Raw genomic sequence first — 19,692 nt, forward strand, 5'->3', positions numbered from 1 at the left:
GACCCCCTGCCCCACAGATACCAAAATCCACACATGCTTAAATAACACGCATGATATAGTATTTGCATATGACTTGTACACATAATCCTGCACATTTTACATCATATCCAGATGACTTAAAATAACTCATACAATGAAAAGTAAGGTGAGCTGACAATTGTTCTCAACTTTGCCTTTGTGCATAAGCTATTGATCTCAAATTTTCATTTGCTATATGCACTGAAAGGGCTGAAAAAGAAAACCTCAGCATTATCATTAGATTTGAAATCTCTTGTCTGACCTCTCCATCATCCCAGCGCTGAGGCTTACTAAAACCAGTTATCACCCTCAGTCTTTGTGTGTGTGTGTATGTGTGTGTTGAGATTTTAGACAAAGCTGTTAACTTTTCAGAGACTAGCTTCTCCATCCAAGTGAGGCAGTATCGATTTTAGAATGACAGTAGTGACTAGTGGAGAAAACCATAAAGCACCTAAAAACACCTTGTCACAGTAAATACAACTATGGTGAGCAGCAAAGATGGTCTCTGAAGGCATTCAGATCTCTTCTGAAGAGGTGCTAGACCAGGATGTTGATGTCTGTTCATGCTCTATGCAAATAAGTTTGAAACTTCAGGAGACAATATTAAACTACTAATTTTATTCCTAAAGTTGAAATTACTAGCAGATAGCACTAAAAACACACATTCACTATACAAAACAGTGTAAACTGATTACATGTTAATAAAGAATTTAGCACACACTCATGTACACACACACACACACACACTTCTAAGGTAAGAAGCTAGATGCAGCCCTTGCTATTAAAAGCTGTACCCAAACAGAAATGGACATATTTAATCTAAGGCCCTGGCAGTTGTCTCCCAATTATGTTTAAATGCAGAAGTAGCAACAATGTGGAAACTTACATTCATTAAATATTAGCATTTAAAATATACATGACTAATCAAGTGAACATTCAGAGCAGCTATTGCTCATTATATTCCACACTAGCCCACTCATCAACAGTGAGTTCACTTCAAAGAAAACAAAAGTTTCAAAAACAGGATGAAAAAGGGAAAGGAAGAGACAGGGCGAGTGGCCTCCAAAGAGCAAGAGCGAATACCCACACACTCAACTGTTTGACTTGAGCAACTAGTGCTCAGGGGAGACAAGTGATAAAACCCAGCAGAACCTGGGAAGGCCATGTGTCCTCAGGCAGATGGATCTACGGCACAGCCTAGGTTTCTTCAACTTAGGATGACTTTCTGTCCCTAGTTAGTAATGAAAATAATTTTTAAAAATAGCTTCTGCTTTGGAACAGTAAGTTTCCTTTTGTGCACTGATGTGTTTGGGGTAAAGTCACGAGTGACCCACTACAAGGGTGGGCCTCAGTTTCAGGACTTGAAAACATGCACTGCGCGAACCACATACTGCCGGCAGATGGGACACTCACTCATGCGCTTGCCACACTTGGTGCAGGTGACCATGTGCCCACACTCCAACAGGACACAATCAATAACTGCATCCATGCAGATTCGGCACAGGCTGTCATCTTCCTCATCCTGAAGTTGCATCCGCTCACCATCTGAAATGACATAGAGAGCTCTGGACAAGGCTGCTGGCCTTGTTCCTCTGCTCACAACCAAGCCGCCATCTTCTGAGCAGCACCACAGGCCCAGTACCACCCCAGTGCACTACAAGAAGTAGTCCTCAGTCTCTCTACACTTCTAATATCAGATGCAATGCCCATCTCAAGAGTTATGTGAAGAAATATGTGGCTTGGGACTAGCTGAAAGTGTTGAATAAATGCTGGCTTCTTATTTGTTTCATATTATGATATAAGGGGTTTGTGATAAGGATATACTCATTCTGTGCTTAGGAGAAACAGACAGAGGCTGGGGATGTAGTTAGCTTGTGTGAAGCTTTGGGTCTGAGTCCCAGCACTGCATAAACCAAGCACAATGTATATGCCTACTGTACTGGAGACAGAGGCAAGAAGATCACAGTTTAAGGTTATCTTCATTTACAACTGAGGCCAGCCCAAGGCTATAGGAGACCTTCTCTCTTAAGTGTGTGTGTGTGTGTTGGGGGGAAGGGGGGCATCAACCACCTGTCTCACAGGGCCATTCACTAGTTATGCCAAAGAGGAAGTTTAGCTCAGTTGTTCCAGATCTATGTCCATAAAGATGGGAGCTTCATTTCAGTATGAGGATCTTTATTCCACCCAAAGGAAGGTTTTGAATAACCACACATTAGGTAACAAATGTTCCCTTGCAACTTGACAAACATCAAATGAAATGTTGCTGTTGGATGGGCTGGGCCTTCCTGGCTCTGTAGCCTAGAAAACTCAGGCACTGAAAAAGTGATAAATTGAAAGTTAATCTTAGCCAAGACTCGTCCTTAAACCTAAGGACTCAAGAGTTTTCCTTTGCAAAAAGGAGATCAATGAGATCACATACATGGTTCAACAAAACCCAAGGACTCAAGTATGAAGGGCCAGGAGTCTCTCTCTTTTTTTTAATTATTTATATGCATTGGTGTTTTGCCTGCATGCCTGTTTATGTCGGGGTGTCAGATCCCTTAGAACTGGAGTTACAGATGGTTGTGAGCTGCCATGTGAGTGCTGGGAATGGAACTCAAGTCCTCTGGAAGAATAGCCAGTGTTCTTAGTTGCTGAGCCATCTGAACTCTCTCTTTGCTTTTTTTATTTGTTGGTTTTTTGTTTTTATTTTTTATTTGTCTTTATTTTTCTGTGTGTACCCATGGCTATCCTGGACTTCTTTGTAGACTAGGTGGCCTTGAACTCATAAAAACCCGCCTGCCTCTGCCTCCTGAGTGCTGGGATTAAAAACGTGAGCCACCACTTAAATCTTTTTATTTTTAATGATTTCTATTTTTGAGACAGAGTCTGCACTGTGGTGGTGCACACCTTCGATTCCAGCACTTGAGAGGCAATGGCAGGCAGATCTTTGAGTCTATAAAGACAGGGTCTGACAGTGACCCTTCTAGCTTAGGTTCCTGAGTACTGGGATCCCAGGGATGCATGATAAAACATCCCAATTTTTAAAGCACGAGAACGGATACTCAGGGGGAAAAAATAGAGAAATAAACCTACATGACTTTTGGTTTTCTTCATTCTCTCTGTACAGCCGGTTGACTTTCTCCACCAGCTCCCATTTTTCACAACATCCAGAATAGTTGACAAAATTCCGAGCCAGGATTTCCTTCAGCTGGCGTACACTCATCCCTTCTACCTCTTCAAGGCTTGACAGGTCAGACAGTGAAGCTCTTACTTTCTTCTTAGATAGTCCCGGGTTCTGAAATGAGAGTATCGGTTACCTTTGTTCCCACAAATCTGAACTGCATAACTGATATCGGTCCCCATGGCCCTGGGATGCTCTCCCCAGACTTCTCAGTTGCCTGAAGTGTTTTTTAATGCAGTGTCCTACATCTGATCAAGAAGAAAAAGTCCAGCATCTTTCCTTTCTGCCATAAGCATTTATCAGGGAAAGTAATTTTAAAGGAATTGCACCTGTTCCTCTAAGTTTTCTTCTTCCTCTTGTTCATCATCATCATCTTCATCATCATCATCGTCGTCATCATCATCATCTGTGTTTGCTGAAGCTATTTCACTTTGTACCTACACACGAGAGATCTAATTAGATTAGTAATCGGTTTTTCTAATCACCACTCTTTGCTTTTCTCTAGAACTCTTTGCTTTTCTCCATGATCCTACTCAGGATTACCTTAGGGCCAGGTTGCTGCAGCAAGCACAGCACTCCTGTAAGAGACAGAGGTAGGGGATCTTGATGAGTAAGAAGCAGCCTGGTCTAGTGAGACCCTTGCCTTTAAAAAAAAAAAAAAAAGGAGGGGAGCAACTGGAGCTGGAGAGATAGCTCAACAGTTAAGACCACTTGCTACTCTGGCAGATGACCTAGGGAATCTGCTGCCCACTTCTGAACTTCACAGGTACAGGGGCACACGTGTGATACAAGCAAAACAACCATCCACACAGAATTGTAATTTGAAAATTACAATAAAAAAACCCTCAAAGCCTGGCATGCACTGTGTGTTCTTTGGATTCTGAATGCTGGCTAGCTCTTCCAAGAAGCTGGGTCCTACACTAACTCACCTCTCATAGTTACCTCAAAATACAAATTCTTTCTGTGCTAACTTGTAAAACACAATTACAAACCCACTAAGAATGTGGGGTGACACAGCATCATCAGGACCTGAAAACAGCTGGTTTAACCAGAGCCACAAAGAACAATAACTGGTGAGATGAGATGGCTCAGTGAGTATAGACAGGTGCTGAGCCCAACAACCTGGTTTCAACCCCTATTGTGTCCTCTGAATCCACATGCCCACCAGGGCATGAGCACATGCATATATTCACACACATACAAACACCACTAAATAAATCTTTTTGGCTTTGTGTTTGTTTTCCAAGGCAGGGTTTCTCTGTGTAACTGAGCCCTGGCTGGCCTGGACTCACTTTGTACAGTAGGCTGGCCTCAAACTCATAAGAGATCCTCCTGCCTCTGCCTCCCTATGGGATTAAAGGCATGCACCACCACACCTTGTATAAATAATTCTTTAAAATTCCCTAATAATCTCTTTTCTGTAGGAAAACCGAAATCCCTTCCATTTTGGATTATATATCTTCTTCCACATCTTTCAAGTATTTTTTTTAAGGCAATATCTAGCCTGGGCTAGGATGAATTCATCTCCTTTCTGCCTTCACATTCCAAATGCTGGAATTGTAGGTGTACACCACCACTTAGTGACATCTTTTGATCACAGCATACAACAGTGTAAGTTGGTTCCAATATCACATATTTCACCCCATAAACACCTCACTGCAACACTACTCCACCCACATCTTCACAAATGGTGTTTAAGTCAGGGTATCTGTTTATAAGTATGCAAGTTCTTTCTCATTTGAGAATATTATAACTCTGTTCTTGGTCTTAGATAAGTTATGGATATTTATTTGGATAGTGTTGCAGGATATTTGACCCCACTGTGAACTCCAAAATTGTGAACTGTAAAACCCTGCTTCTTGTTTGATATGGTTGAGCCCTGTCAATACACCTTTAATCCAAGAACTTTTTGTTTATAGTAAACCGGCGATTATGATGTGGTTCACCCACATACAACTTTAATCCAAGAGCTTTCTATACACAAGATTTAATAAAGTTAACCCTAGGTCAAGAGGTAGAGCAAGAAACTAGCAGCAGGGTTTAAAGAGTTGGAGGGACTTTTGAGTTGAGGCGTATTTAAGACATGTAGAAGTAAAAGGGGCTTCTAGCTCTGTAGCTCTTGAGCGTTAGCATTCTGGCTTTTGGGGTTTGTTGAACCTTGAGCTAGCAAGCCTTGGGTTTTTTTGACCTTTTCCTCCTGGGCTGTCAGCTTAACTAGTGAGCCTTTTGAAGCTTTTCCATCAGAACATAAGCTGAGGATGGTCAGCTTGGTGCTTTCTCTGCCTGGTTTTGGCAGGTTTTCACCCCAATATCTGGCTCCTGAGTCATTACTGGTAAAATAGAATGGTTGGGATTTTCATTGTTTAATAACAACAGGACAGCAGCTAAATCAATGTTCCCACCTCTGTCCCTTGAGTGCTGATATATAAGTATCACGACCACGCCCAGTCATGCCTCTACTTTTTAAGATTTTTATATTATGTGTGTGACTGGCTGTCTGTGTACTACATTTGTGCAGTGTCTGAGGAGGACAGAAGAGGGCATCAGAGTCCCCAAACATTGGACTGATGGTAGCTTTGAGCAGCAGTGTGGGTACAGGGAACCAAATCAGGGTCACATGCAAGAACAATAAGAGCTCTTAACCACTGAAACATCTCTTCAGGGACCACACCTCTACTTTTTTTGTTTGTTTGTTTGTTTGCTTATAAAGACAAGGCCTCACTATGTAACCCTGTTCTAGAATTCACTATATAGACCAGGCTAGCCTCCAACTTAGAGATCCACCTGCCTCTGAGTACCAAGTGCTAGGATTAAGAGAGTGTGTCACCACTACCCAGCACACAAGTACTTTTAATAACAGCTTTTCTCAAAGGAAAAAAATTCAACAACTCAGTATTTTATGTCTCAGGGGTTTTGTTATATTTCTTAGATTGAGGCCAGCACTCAAACTCCTGAGTTCATGAGAACCTTTCTATGCCTGCCTCCCTAGTTCAGCTGGAACTACACCATCACACCCAATTTAATTTAGCATTTTAGAGTCATTCATACACAACAAACTTAAGCCCTACATGTCATTCAACTACGATGCTCAAGAACCTTATTAGGATAGTATTCTAATTATAGTAAATACTTTTTTGTTATTTAAGTTACTGCAGACACAGCTCAGTTGTTAAGGGTGCTTGGTTAGTATACCCAAAATCTTGGGTTTAATCCCTAACACCACCTAAAACTAGGCCATAATGATGCAAACTCTTGACCCCCACACCCAAGAGAGAGCTGGGGAGACTTCAAGGTCAGGGCTGAGGTTAAAGCTCAGATGATTTGTATTTCCAGCACTTACACAAAAAGCAAGGTGAAAAGTCCATGCTGATAACGCCAGCAGTAAAATGCAGTAATGGAGACAAATCTGGGACTTCCTACCAGCCAGTCTAGCCAAATCAGTGAGATCCAGGTCAGTGAGACCCTGTCTCAAAATAAGCTAGAGAACAACTGAGCAAGTAAGGATGGTAACTCACACAATCTCTCTCTCTCTCTCTCTCTCACACACACACACATACACACACTCACACTTACTTACTCTAGGTCATCCTTGGCTACATGGAAAGCTTGAGACTAACCCAAGCTAGAGACCTCATCTCAAAATAAATAAAACCAAATCAGAGCAGTTTCTCTTCATCAAGGCAAATGGTTACTGAGTTAACTACTGATTGTTTCTATGGTCACTGACACTTTTGCTTATTACTTCCACAATTAACTATAAATTATATAACTATACAAGACAGGAAACAAAAGAAACTCATTAACAACTTCAGACCGGATCCCAAGCACCTAGCACCTAAGCACCACAGCTACACGTCAGGCAGGTGTGCAATGCCAGCAGCTGGGGTTGGAACCGCTGTTCTGCATATGGCCTGAGGTTCATCTGAAGTCACCCACCACTAAAGATCCCAACTACATTTGGCCAAGTGTAAGCACAACAGGTTCCGGTTTCATCAACAATCACACATCCTACCTGTGCCAGCACTTCTGATCTGAAGGTCCCATCTCTGTCCATCAGTTCTCCCTGGAAGGACACAGTAGCAGAAGGGGCTGTATAATTTGAAAAAAAGGATTGTGTAAAAAAACTAGAAGTCTGGGACCGTGAGGAATTCAGGCTACTTGAGTCCAGGTCATCCCCTGAGCCTAGTCCACGATGGCACAGTACTAGATCTACCAAGTCTTCCTTCTCACGGCAAGTGTCAGTTGGTATGTTTCTTAGGAGGAGATACTGCCGAAGGTCCTTCACTTTTAGTCGCATCAACTGAGGGCGCTGGAAGGCCGTCTCTTGTAGCAGATGACAAGTAGAACATCTGCGGAGGTTTTCTTGTGAGACTGAGCAAAGGGAGCAAAAGTCCTTCTTGCAGTCATAGCAGACATGCTGAAGACAGAGCAGAGGACACACACATAAGCCATTATGAAAACACCCTCTTCTTTGCCTTGTATTAAAACTGAAGCCCTGGTTTATGTGAAGTCCCTAAGGCACCGGCCTATTTTCAAAAAACGAGTCACTGCTAGGGCAGCTTAGATTCACATAACTTCAAATACAGCACTTTAAGAAAAATATATACTCTTGTGTTAATGAATTAAAACATTTCCACCCCTCGGCACAAACATATAATTAGCAGAATAGAGCTGACTTGAACCACATGGAACAGAGAGTACAACCACAATCACTCCTGTTCTTTTCCTATGTGAGCAATTTCCACAGCCAAAAGGGGGGAAAAGCTTAATACAAAATAAATAAATAAAGGAAACCAACCTCTCCAACTCAACCCAAGGTCACAGAAGACCCCACTAGCACAGAAATCTGTAGACAGCATGGCCCTAATTACACTCTAAGCCATGTTAGAAGAGAATGTTCACCAGGCGTAGAGGCACACACCTCTAATCCCAGCACTCAGGGAGGCAGAGGTGGATCTCTTTGTTCAAGGCCAGCCTGCTCTAAAAGAAAAAAAAAAAAAACAACAAACAAAAAAGAAAACAAAAAAAAAAAAAAGAAAGGTTAAAAAAACAAAAACAAACAAAAAAACCCACCAGGGCTAGAGATGGCTCTGTTGTTAAAAACACTGGCTATTCTTCTAGAGGACCCAAATTCAGTAGACAATGAATTGACACAAATGCCATAGCTCTAGCTCTAGGCTATCTAATGTTCTCTGGCCTCTACACACACATGCCTTAGCCACTCAGAGTCACACACACATAACCAAAAAAAAAACAAGTAAAGGTGATCAGAAAACTGGAACCAGCTCAGGTTAACAATGATTCCTGCTCTTCCTGATAGCCTGTGTTTGGTTCCCAGCATCCAGGCTGAACATTTCAAAGTTACTGCCTGTAACTCCAAATCCAGAGGATATAACACCATCTTTTGGCTTCTGAAGGCACCTAAATACAAGTGGCATACACACTTTTTTTTTTTTTTTAAGACTACGGTCAGGAGGCAGGGATGATGTCTCCTGCTATAATCTCAAGTTCTTGAAAGGCTGACACAGAAGGACAGCTGGGAGTTTGAAGGCAACCTATGATACGCTTAGAAAAATAAAGAACAAAATCCTTAGAAATACAAAAAGAATAATGAAAGAACATAGTCAAGGATAGGCTAAAGAGCTGTGCGGGGACAGGGAGTAAGAAATGACACTTTCTAGCAGGCATAGTAAGGCTTTATGCTTCATCACCAGCTCTGCAGGAAAACAAACAAACAAGCAAAAACAATTCTTTTAAGACATGGTACCTTGCTAAAATAGAAGATCACTGAACAAAACTGACCAGCAATTCATTCTCTTGCTTCAGAAAAAAGTGTCATCAGGAATGAGGCTTCAGAAGCAAAGACCGTTGCACCACAGAAAAAGCAGCAAAGACTACTCAGAAAATGCAACACAACTAGAATCTTACTGCACCGTTTTCCAACTGGGACTAACTTTTCACTATTTTTATTAAATGAATTGTCTATTTACCATAACCCACTAGCAAAAATTATGATTTAGCCAGGCCCATATTATGGAACACACCTTTGATCACAGCACTTAGGAAGGAAAGGCAGGCAGATCTCTGTGAATTCAAGGCCAGACTGGTCTACACAGTGACCCCAAGATAGCCAGGTCTACATAGAAAAACCCTGTCTTGAAAAACCAAATCTATAACAAGTACATATATATATATACACACACACACATATATACACACACACACATATATATGTAATTTATATATTTATATATATACACATAATACATTTATATATACATACACACACACACACATATATATATATAAAATTGATCTACATCTTTTCTTCTCCATGTGTTATACATATCAGTATTTCATCCAACTCACCTTCTTTCTAAAGACTGAAAATGAAAGTCCACAGGCTTTGCAAACTATATTGGGCCCTTCAGTAGCTGCTGGTGGGTAGGTGGGAAAGTCAGAACTTGGTGTAAATCTGAATGGGCCAGTGCCTCCTGGAAATCCCGCCTGCTGGCCTCTGACAGCTCCAGTTCCCATGACTTCATTCAGCAGCCCACAGCATGAAGCCCACATAGAAGTAGCACCCGCCTGAAAACAAACAAACAAAAAAAAAAAAAAACCACATAAGTGCCACCATTTAAAGCCAAACAGAGGGGCCTGGAGAGATGGTTCAGGGATTATAAACGCTGGCTTCTCTTCCACAAGACATGGGTTTGACTCCCAGCACCCACAGGTTGCTTACAACCATTCTAGTCACAGAGAATCTGATGCTGTCTTCTGGCCTCCTAGAAGACTAGGCACACATGTGGTATATGGATATACATACAAGAACAACATCCAAACATAGAAAATAAGCCAAGAGTGGTGGCGCACGCCTTTAATTCCAACACTCAGGAGGCAGAGGCAAGCAGATCTCTGAGAGTTGGTATCTCTCTGTATATCAACTTACTGATATAGAGTGAGTTCCAGGACTGCCAGAGCTTTGTAGAGAGACCCTGCCTAAAATAGATAGATAGATGGGTAGATGGGTGGGTGGGTGGGCAGACAGATGAATAAAAGCCAAGTAGAACATGACACATTTCAGAGGTAAGTTTACTTTAACCTGAGATCACAAGACAAGGAAGTGTATCATCAACACAATGCTATATAAATAAGCTTCAAATTCAGGAGCAGGTAAAGATAAATATTCCAAATTCCTAAAAGTCTGAAACACTTCTGTTTCTAAGCATCCCCAATAAGAGATATTGAAGTTAGCAAAATTTCAAGTCATTTAGAAAGATAATTTTAGCCAGGTGTAATGGCACATGCCTTTAATCCCAGCACTCGGGAGGCAAAGGCAGGTGGATCTCTGAGTGCAAGGCCATCCTGGTCTACCACAGCCAGGGCTCTGTTACACAGAGAAACCCTGTTTCAAAAAAACAAAACAGCAACAACAACAACAAAAATCAAAAGAAAAAAATTGGGAGCAGAGCGTAAGTAAAATGAAAAAAAAAATTACTGAAGCGAAACAGTAGAGGTATACCCCTGACATTGAGAAAGTATATTAGGTGAGCACATGGCTAAGATGTTGCCAAGGCTCCTGTTCCAGAATCTTGAGGGCTGCTTTCCTTCCAAAAATTATGAGCAGGAAGAAGGAAATCTTCGATCAGACCCAAAAGTCTTGGCCTTGTAAATGCTGGCTAAGTATCAGAATCACTTGAAAGTTAAAAAAATTTTATTGCCCAAACTGTTCTCTAGAGAAGGCTCCATTATTTAAAGACTTTTAAAATTATATTTGTTTATCTGTATATTCCATAGTGTTTGCATAGCATTTGGAGGACACCTTGGGAGTTGACTCTCTCCTACTATGCGGGTCCCAGTGACTGAACTCAGGTTGTCAGGCTTGAGTAATTTTTAAGGCTTTGTGGTGAGTCTAATATGCATAGAACCACAGTCTGGTTCAGTTTTACAGATCAAGGCAATTACTTAGCAAGTGGCAGAGCAGCCATAGAGGTGGAGAACTAGAACCACTTGCTTCCAAGGACTGGGGAGGTCAGATCACTAAAGAAATCACGTCAGCTCTGGGTCTCAGAACACACAGGGCTTACTACACAAGTGGAAATTATGTTTTTCATATACTCTAGATGGAAAAGAAGGATATCCTAGACAGGACTAGTGAGTGCATACAGACCTGTTGGAAAAGTGCAGATGCTGTTCTCAGAGAAGGGAGCATTGTGGATTTACCCATCCTATGCTAAAAAGAATGTTCTCTTGGTGCAAGAGAACTATTTTCGTATTGGCCATGTTTGACCAAAACTCACAAATCCTAATGAGGCTGCACCCTAGATTTTCCACTGTGTTTTCTTTCCTTCTGCTATGGTCTGTAGCTGAAAATAGTAATACGGATCTGCATTGTATTAAGTAGGGTTATAGCAACACATTTTTGCCTGGGAAGCTATTGGGATTTTTTGGGGTTTTTTTTATCTTTTTTTTTCAAGATTTATTATTTATTTTATGTATGTGAGTGCTTTATTTGCATGCACACCTGCTTGCCAGAAAAGGGCACCAGATCATGTAATAGATGGTTGTGAGTCATCATGTGGTTGCTGGGAATTGAACTCAGGACCTCTGGAAGAGTAGTCAGTGGTCTTAATCTCTGAGCCATCACTCCAGCCCCAATTTTTTTGGTTTTTATTAAAGCAGTCTTTCTCTCTTCTCAGTTTGTGTGAGCGTGTGCTTGTTTACTGGCCAAAGAAAACTTTGGGGGTTGTTCCTCTCTCTGGGTGGTGATTTGAATAAGTGTAAGACCCATATCATATATTTGAATACTTGGTCAGCAGGGAACGGCATTACATTATGGGGTTTCAAAAGCCATGCCAAGTTCATAGTCTCTCTCTCTCTTTTTGCCTATGGATCAGGATTTAGCTCTCAGGTTCTTCTCCAGCATCTGCCTGCATGCCACCATGCTCGCCACCATGCTGATAATGGACTAAAACTGTAAACCAGCCTCCAGTGAAGTGCTTTCTTTTATAAGAGTTGCTGTGGTCATGGTGTCTCTTCACAGCAATAAAACAGTGACTAAGACACTTTGTGACCTCAACATTGCCAAGAAGGCGAGGCTGACTGGCCAGCAAGCTCCAGGGATCTACCTGTCTCCTTCCAAGTGCTAGGATAACAGATTCACCACATAGTCAAGTTATTTAATCTTTTGAGACAAGGCCCAAGCTGTTCTCAATTTACTATATAGACAAGAATGATGTTGAGCTCCCAATCCTCTTGCTTCTACTTCCCAGTTGCTGAGATTATAGGATTGTCCCATGTCCTCACCTTTTTTTTTGGGGGGGGGGTTCTTGGGGTAGAAATGTAGGTTCTTGTGCTTGTAGGCAAGCATTTTACGAACTGAGCTATCTCCCTAGCTCTCAGTGTTCTTCTGATTATTTTCTTTTTGGAGGATCCAAAGGAAATTTCTGTTCTTTCATTGGGGCTGTATTGTTATTATTGTCTCTAACAATGGTATCTACCTAGAAACTGTACATGTTTTCTCAAACAGGTCCTCTGTTCCCTCCACTAGAACTATATGATTTATTTTTTGATTTTTTTGTTGTGTATATTTTGGCACATATATATGTATTCAGAAGCCAGAGGTTGACATTGGTTGTTGATAGCTCTCCACCGAAAAAATCCCCCCTTCCCCACAGACAGGGTTTCTCTGTGTAGCTCAGGCTATCCTGGAACTCCCTCCATAGGCCAGGCTGGCCTTGACCTCGAATAGCTCCGCCTGCCCCTGCCTCCCAGGTGCTGGGACTAAAGCTATTCACCGTGACACCTGGCTTCCTTCCTTCTTTCTTTCTTTTAAAGATTGAAACTATTAGCGTTTAAAAGAACTTTGCCAGGTATGTGGTGATGTACAACTTTAATCCTAGCACTCAGAAGGCAGAGAGACAACTTTCTATGAATTGATAGCTAGCCTGGTCTGCAAATAGCTAGTTCCAGGCAAGCCAGAATTACACAGTGAGAGGTTGTCACACACACAAAAAGCAATAAATAAAATAAAATAAAAAAGTTTCAATTAGGAGAACATTCTTTGGGCCGGACATGGTAGCATACATCTTTAATCTCAGGAGGCAGAGGAAGGGGAACCTCTGAATTCAAGGTGTCTGGTCTATATAGTGACCAAGGGCAGCAAGGACTAGATAAAGAAAACATATCTCAAAGAAGTTGGGCGTGGGGGAGCGTGAGTACAAGCTTCCTTTGAAAGACGGGTGATAAATCTTTTTTCTTAAGTGAGCAATCACTGTTAGTCTGGCTTTCAGGCTTTTGCGTATGAGCAAATTATGGCTCTAGAGTGTAAGACAGGGGCTAATTATTTTAGTGGCTATTGAAAGTAGCACTATCTTGAGAATTGCAGATGTAAAGCCATATATTGCTTAAGTCAGTAGCGAAGGTCCTAAGATGGTTGAACCTTGTATACCACCTTCCCTTTCCTCGTCACTTGAACTTCTGGATAGTGAGAATAGCACTGTCATCATTAGCACTCCAAGTTGCCTTTTTAATCTAGCTAGCTATTTATTCGTTTATTTATTTTGGGTTTTTTTTGTTTTTTGTTTTTTGTTTTTTTTCTTCAAAACAGAATTTCTCTGTGTACCCTTTGCTGTCCTGGACTCTATTTGTAGACCAGGCTGGCCTCAAACTCAGAGCAATCTGCATGCCTTTGCCTCCTGAGTGCTGGGATTACAGTTGTGTGCTACAGCACCCAGCTTTTTATTTTTATTTTTTTAAGTTGTTGAGCAAATAACATTTGACAGAAAAAAAAATATGGAACTTTGGTATTGGTGCCATTTTAGCTAATACCTTAGGCACTTTGACTTCTGTTACCTATCACTTGATGGGAGCCTGGCTCTTGTTTCGATTTTTCAAGAGACAGGGGTTCTCTATGTAGTCCTCACTGCCTTGGAACTCACTCTGTAGACCAACTGACCTTGAACTCAAGAGATCTGCCTGCCTCTTAGTGCTGGGATTCAGGTTGTGCATCATCAGCCTGAAGCTACTCTCAACTTTTATTTCCCAATGAACTTCTCTGTTTTCATGTGTGAAATCTCCAACACTGAGAAAACAGTCACTAATGGTCCAAACTGTCAAAATCAGCCACTGTTAAATATTATTTTTAGGTCAGCAAGACAGCTCAGAGGGTAAAAGCATTTGCCTCATACATTTGATAACCTGTGTTTGATCCCCTAAACCCAGGTAAAGATGGAAGAGGACCAGGTCTACAGAAGTTGACTTCAAATCTCCACACACTGAGCACGCTGGCTCACATTCTTTCCCTCCTAGCCCCGACATGCTCACACCTTTAATTATAACATTTACAAGACTGGCAGGCAGATCTAAGAGTTCAAAACCAGCCTGGTCTACCCAGCAAGGTTCCAGGCCAACCAAGGATCCATTGTAAGGCACTACCTCAAAACTAAAACAAACACCTACTTTTGTCCTTCACTTTCAATTTGAGGTTTGGAAAGATGGCTCACTGGTCAAGAAACTGAAGGTTCTTCCAGATGACCTGAACTCAATTCCCATCACCCACAAGGCAGCTAACAACCATCTGTGTATCTCTCTCTCTCTCTCTCACACACACACACACACACACACACACACACATTTTATTTACTTGGACTCAAACTCAGAGATATGCTTGCTTCTTGCTCCCATGTTCTGAGAAATAATTCACGACACCATCTATTAAGGAAGGAAAGGAGGAAAAGGAAAGAGCTTGGAGTTGGGAGAGATAGTTCAGCAGTTAAAAGCACTTGCTACTCTTGCAGAGGACCCAGATTTGATTCCTGGCACCAACATGGCAGCTCACAACCATCCATAACTCCAGTTCCAGGGGATTCAATGCTGTCATCTGATCTCTGTGGGCACCAGGCACACACACAGCACATACAGACATGTATGCAAAACACCCAAACATAAAATTAAAAGGAAAAAAAAAAAGTTCCAGAGACCTAAACTCCCATTCTTTCCCTTCTCCTATCTTTTAGGATCCCAATACTTGGGAGGCACAGGCAGGCAGATCTCTGAGTTCAAGGCCAGCCTGGTCTACAAAGCCAGAACAAACAGACAGGGTTGTGTTACACAGAGAAAACCCTGTGTGGAAAAACACGAACAAAACAAAAGGAATAGTTGATTCTTTTTTTTTTTTTTTTTTTTAATAGTTGATTCTTAACACTATTCTCACTATTTTCTCTTGAGTATCCTAATGAGTCTCGGTCTAAAAAAAAAAAAAAAGTACCAGGTTTTAAACCCTGGACAAGGGCTGGAGAGATGGCTCAAAGGTTAGGAGCACTGGCTGGCTAGTCTTCCAAAGGTCCTGAATTCAATTCCCAGCAACTACATGGTGGCTCACAACCATCTATGAGATTTGGTGCCCCCTTCTGGACTGCAGGCCTACATGCAGGTGGAACACTGTATACATAATAAATATATCTTTAAAAACAAACAACAAAAAACCCTGAACAAATGGCTCAAGTGCCTCCTTAACATATCAAACTGGCTGCCGGGTTCTCCCAGCATCCCTCAGTTCCTATCTCAGTTACTGGATCCTCCTGGCTCCCATTCCCTGGTCCCAACCCTGAACTCTCTGGCCCAGGGGGCTGAGCTGCCCTTCCCTATATAATCCAGCCATTTTGGTTGTCTGCCCTCTCTGTACCTTTGGGCCTCTTAGCTGCTGCACCTGGTGCCTTTTTCTGCCTTCTCCTCCTCCTTTCCCCACATGGCCCAGCTCAGTCTAATCATGTCCACTTTGAACTCTCCCAGATGTCCCTGCCTCTGGCTACACTCTCCCTATTGTCTACAATAAACTCCACCACTGCACCTAGGCACAGTCATGTCTTCCTTTTTATTCCTTTTTTCATTCAGAAAGAAAAGAAAAAGAGAACAGTAATCTTCCACTTAAATACAAAACCATTTGTTTTATACAACTTATTTAAAAGTTTGGGCACAGGACCTATCTCCAATTCTTCCATATCTAGTTTCCTTGATAAATAAAGACTGTTTTTGGCTCTCACAGCAAAGATGATTTTCAGGAAATAAAGCTACTTCCAGATAATTTAATAAAGTATTCTAAGTTGCAGGGACATTTTATAACTAAACTGGGCAGTAAACACAGAAGGTTGATGGCTCAGTAGCTAAAAAACTTGGCTGCTTTTCCAGAGGACCAGAAGGAGTCCTAGAACCCCACAGGGTTTTTTGTTGTTATTGTTTTATTTTTTGGTTTTGTTTTGTTTTTGAATTTTTTTAGCTCTGACTACACAGCTCCTGGACTATCTTTGTAGACCAAGCTGGTCTCAAACAGAGATCCACCTGCCTCTGCCTCCCAGACTGCTGGGATTACAGGTGTGCGCCACCGCACCTGGCTTTGATTTTCTTTTTTGTTGGCTTTGTTGTTGTTGTTGAGACAGGGTTTCTCTGTGTAGCCTTGGCTGTCCTGGCCTTGCTTTCTAGACCAGGCTGGCCTCATATTTAAGAGATCCGCCTGCCTCTGCCCCCTACAGGCCTGCGCCACCTCCCAGCTCTCAGAACTACTTTTAACTCCAATTTCAGGGGATATGAAGGTGCTTGCTCATAGTGCACAGACACACATGCATTCATACCTACAAAATAAAAAGTTTAAACAGAAACCTTAGGGCCTGGAGAGATGGATCAACAGTTAAGAATACTCATTGCTTTTGCAGAGGGTCCAGGTTTGGTTTCTGGCACCGACATGGTGGCTCACAGCCATGGTTAACTCCAGTTCCAGTGGATCTAAAGCCACCTTCTGACCTCTGTGAGCACTAGGCATGCAGATGTACACATACATACCTGTAGGCAAAACATTCATACGCATAAACCCCAAAACATTTTTAAACAATTTCTTAAAGCTCTTACAATATCCTTACCCATAAAGTCAGTTCAGATGTCACCCATTCCAGATCATACATTTGTGATCCAGGCACTCAGGAGGATCACACACCAGTTCAAAGATAGCCTGCACAGTCAGTTCCAGGACAGTAAAGGATACAAAGCAAGACCCTGTCTCAAAAATCTTCCTATCTTCTAGCAGCAAGAGGGCTTGTAGTTTTGAAATAGGATCTCATGTAAGCGCAAGCCGGCCTCAAACTAGCTTTGAACCACTAACTGTCCTGACTTCAGTCTCCACCTCCCAAATGCTGAGATTACAGGCATGCAACATTGAAGGTACCTTACATTACTATGGTTTGCAATGTGGCTACTTCAAATCTATCTCTGGGGACTTTTGTTGTTGTTTGGTTTTTTCACCTAGCCCCCCCCCCTCTTTTTTTCTGAGACAGGGTGTCTGTGTAGTCTTGGCTGTCCTGGACTCATTTTGTAGACCAGGCTGGCCTCAATATCTCAGCTCTCCACCTCTGCCTCCCTGAGCTCTGGGATTAAAAGGCATGCGCCACCAAGCCTGGCTGACACTCTTTTCAGTAAATCTTTGACACTTTGTGAAGGTCGAGTTAATCTAGCAGCCCAAAGCCAACACACTTCTTCAACGAGATGAACAGAACTATCTCTGTAAGGAAAGGTATCACCACCTTCTGACTCACGCCACTTGGTTTGATTTGGGCAAATGAATCAATGCCTGAACTGACTGCTGTACAGACTCTTTAGAACTGTCTGCGATTAAGTTGAGAAAAATCGTCTCCCCAAAATAGGCCAGAATCACACACACAACCCTGCCCTTTTCTGAAACTTCTATCAGTGATGCTCCCACGCTCTCACTCCCACCTGGGAGAAAGGCTGCCAAATTACTTGCTGCGTACCTAGTGGCGATGCAGACACGTCTAGAGCTCTAGGTCACGGCCACAACGTTTAAATCCATAGAAGAACTCTTTGAAGAGCGACCTTCTCCTCCTCCCCCGCCCAACCCCTGGCATTTCTAGCCCGGCTGCTGTGACCCCAGCCTCACCCAACGCCTGGCATTTCCATCTAGCCCGGCTGCTGTGACCCCAGCCTCATCACTCCCCGCAGTGCTCTTCCCTGCCTTCTGTCTCGTGATGTAGCCCCGTCGTCTGGGTTAGCTGAAGGACTCGGGGAGGCGGAGGGCACGGCCGAGGGCAGAAACCCCAAGGCCTGAGATTTAAAAGATTGGGACCCCGAGACACGCACAGGGCCCGGGAACAGGGCCCAGAGGGCTGCGACCGCAGGGCCGCTCGCCTCCTCCTTGGCCAGGCCGCCGGGGGGCGCTGTGGGAGCTCGGGCGGGTCCGCTGGCCCGGCCTCCCCGGCTGGCACCGCTCGGGGACCCACACACCCGGGGCCAGGCGTCCCCCGCAGCGGTGGTCTCTCAGGAACCCCTTGGGCAGCCGCTGAGACGGAGCAAAGGGAGCGCTCCGGGCGCCGGGGCGAGGCGAGGAGAGCCTCTGGCTCCAGCAGCCCCTCACCTTCATGGCCGCGACCGCCTCGGCTCGGTCGGCTCTGCCCGGGAACTCAGCACCATAGCAGCCTCTCCACACAACGGACCTCCTTCCCTCTAAAGCGGCGAACGCTGCGCCTCCCGAGGCCGACTGAGCGTCTCGACGTAAGGGGCGTGGCCACGCTCGGCGGACGCCCCGGGGAGACGCCGAGCGGCCTCCGAAGCGGTCTGTCGGGCCGCCGGGCACCAGAGCCAATGAAATGGTGGGGGCGTGGCCTCGGGCGCGGTCCCGAGCGCCAAGACGGGCGGGGCGGGACGCAGCGGCTCTCGGGGAAGAAGTAGCTTGGGGATGGGTTGGCTTCCTATTTTGGGTGGCTGGGTTCCCGCGGCCGGATGCAGACAGGGCTGTGGTGAAGTGAGAAACACCGTTGGTTGGAAGGCTTCTTTCCCCACCTGTCGAGCAGGGCCTCGAGCTTACCCATTCTCCGAATGTTCTAGATTCCCACACTGTGAGATTCTCGGGGGTCAAGGAAAGGCGCAGTACACGCTAGGGCGAACCACTAAGGTTTATTGAAAACAGTTGGAGAGCCAAAGGCTGTCCGATTCCAATTGCTGTCGTGTTTGAGGTTGTTTGGCTTGTGTGCTTGTGTTAGTGCGCGTGCGAGAGTGAGACAGAGTGAGAAAGAGAGAGGATTTCTCTGGCTGCCCTGGAACTCCCGGTGTACAACAGGGTGGCCTCGAACTATAGAAATCATTCTGCCTCTGCCTCCTGAGTCCTGGGATTAAAGATGTGTGCCCCCAAGCCTGGGCCCAATTGATGTAATGTTCAAATTTACCGAACTCCTAAATCCTAACCCTTTGAAAGAATTCACATGATCCCTTCAACTTGACCTGGGGGTTGGGGGACGGGGCAAGTGCAAATGATGGCTATCACTTTCTAAAGCCTCACTTTTTAACAGACCTGCTTAGGTCGATTATTTGGCAGAACACGCATACAGCTGGACACAGTGGCACAGGTCTCTAACGCCAAGACCCGGGAGGCAGAGATTTCTCTGAATTCCAAATCAACCAGTTCCACGTAGTCAGCCCCTGTCTAAAAACAAAGCACGGCAGGTTATTGT

The 19,692-nt window shown here is 43.6% G+C and overlaps 1 protein-coding gene across 2 annotated transcripts; it reads right to left on the bottom strand.

The window, feature by feature from the left end:
- Window positions 1–614: 614 nt before the first annotated feature.
- Rnf34 (ring finger protein 34) lies at window positions 615–18,782 on the bottom strand. 2 transcript variants are annotated; one of them, XM_021631365.2, is made up of 6 exons: window positions 18,600–18,782; window positions 9,551–9,769; window positions 7,194–7,598; window positions 3,511–3,618; window positions 3,094–3,295; window positions 615–1,563 (listed from the first exon to the last, which is right to left on the bottom strand). In XM_021631365.2, exons 1-6 carry the CDS (start codon window positions 18,603–18,605, stop codon window positions 1,373–1,375), a joined length of 1,131 nt encoding a protein of 376 aa, XP_021487040.1. In that variant the 5' UTR covers window positions 18,606–18,782; the 3' UTR covers window positions 615–1,372. The 2 variants fall into 2 exon arrangements, with proteins under 2 accessions (XP_021487040.1, XP_060238389.1); XM_060382406.1 differs by lacking the exon at window positions 18,600–18,782 and adding an exon at window positions 18,126–18,149.
- Between the last annotated feature and the right edge of the window lie 910 nt (window positions 18,783–19,692).

This window comes from Meriones unguiculatus, chromosome 4, assembly GCF_030254825.1.
Source record: "Meriones unguiculatus strain TT.TT164.6M chromosome 4, Bangor_MerUng_6.1, whole genome shotgun sequence".
NCBI lineage: Eukaryota > Metazoa > Chordata > Mammalia > Rodentia > Muridae > Meriones > Meriones unguiculatus.

Coding starts and splice junctions, on each gene's coding strand:
- Rnf34 (XM_021631365.2), bottom strand. Junction 7,599..9,550: donor TTTCAGTCTTTAGAAAGAAG/GTGAGTTGGATG, acceptor CTCTGTCTTCAG/CATGTCTGCTATGACTGCAA. Junction 3,296..3,510: donor AAGAAAACTTAGAGGAACAG/GTGCAATTCCTT, acceptor CTCTCATTTCAG/AACCCGGGACTATCTAAGAA.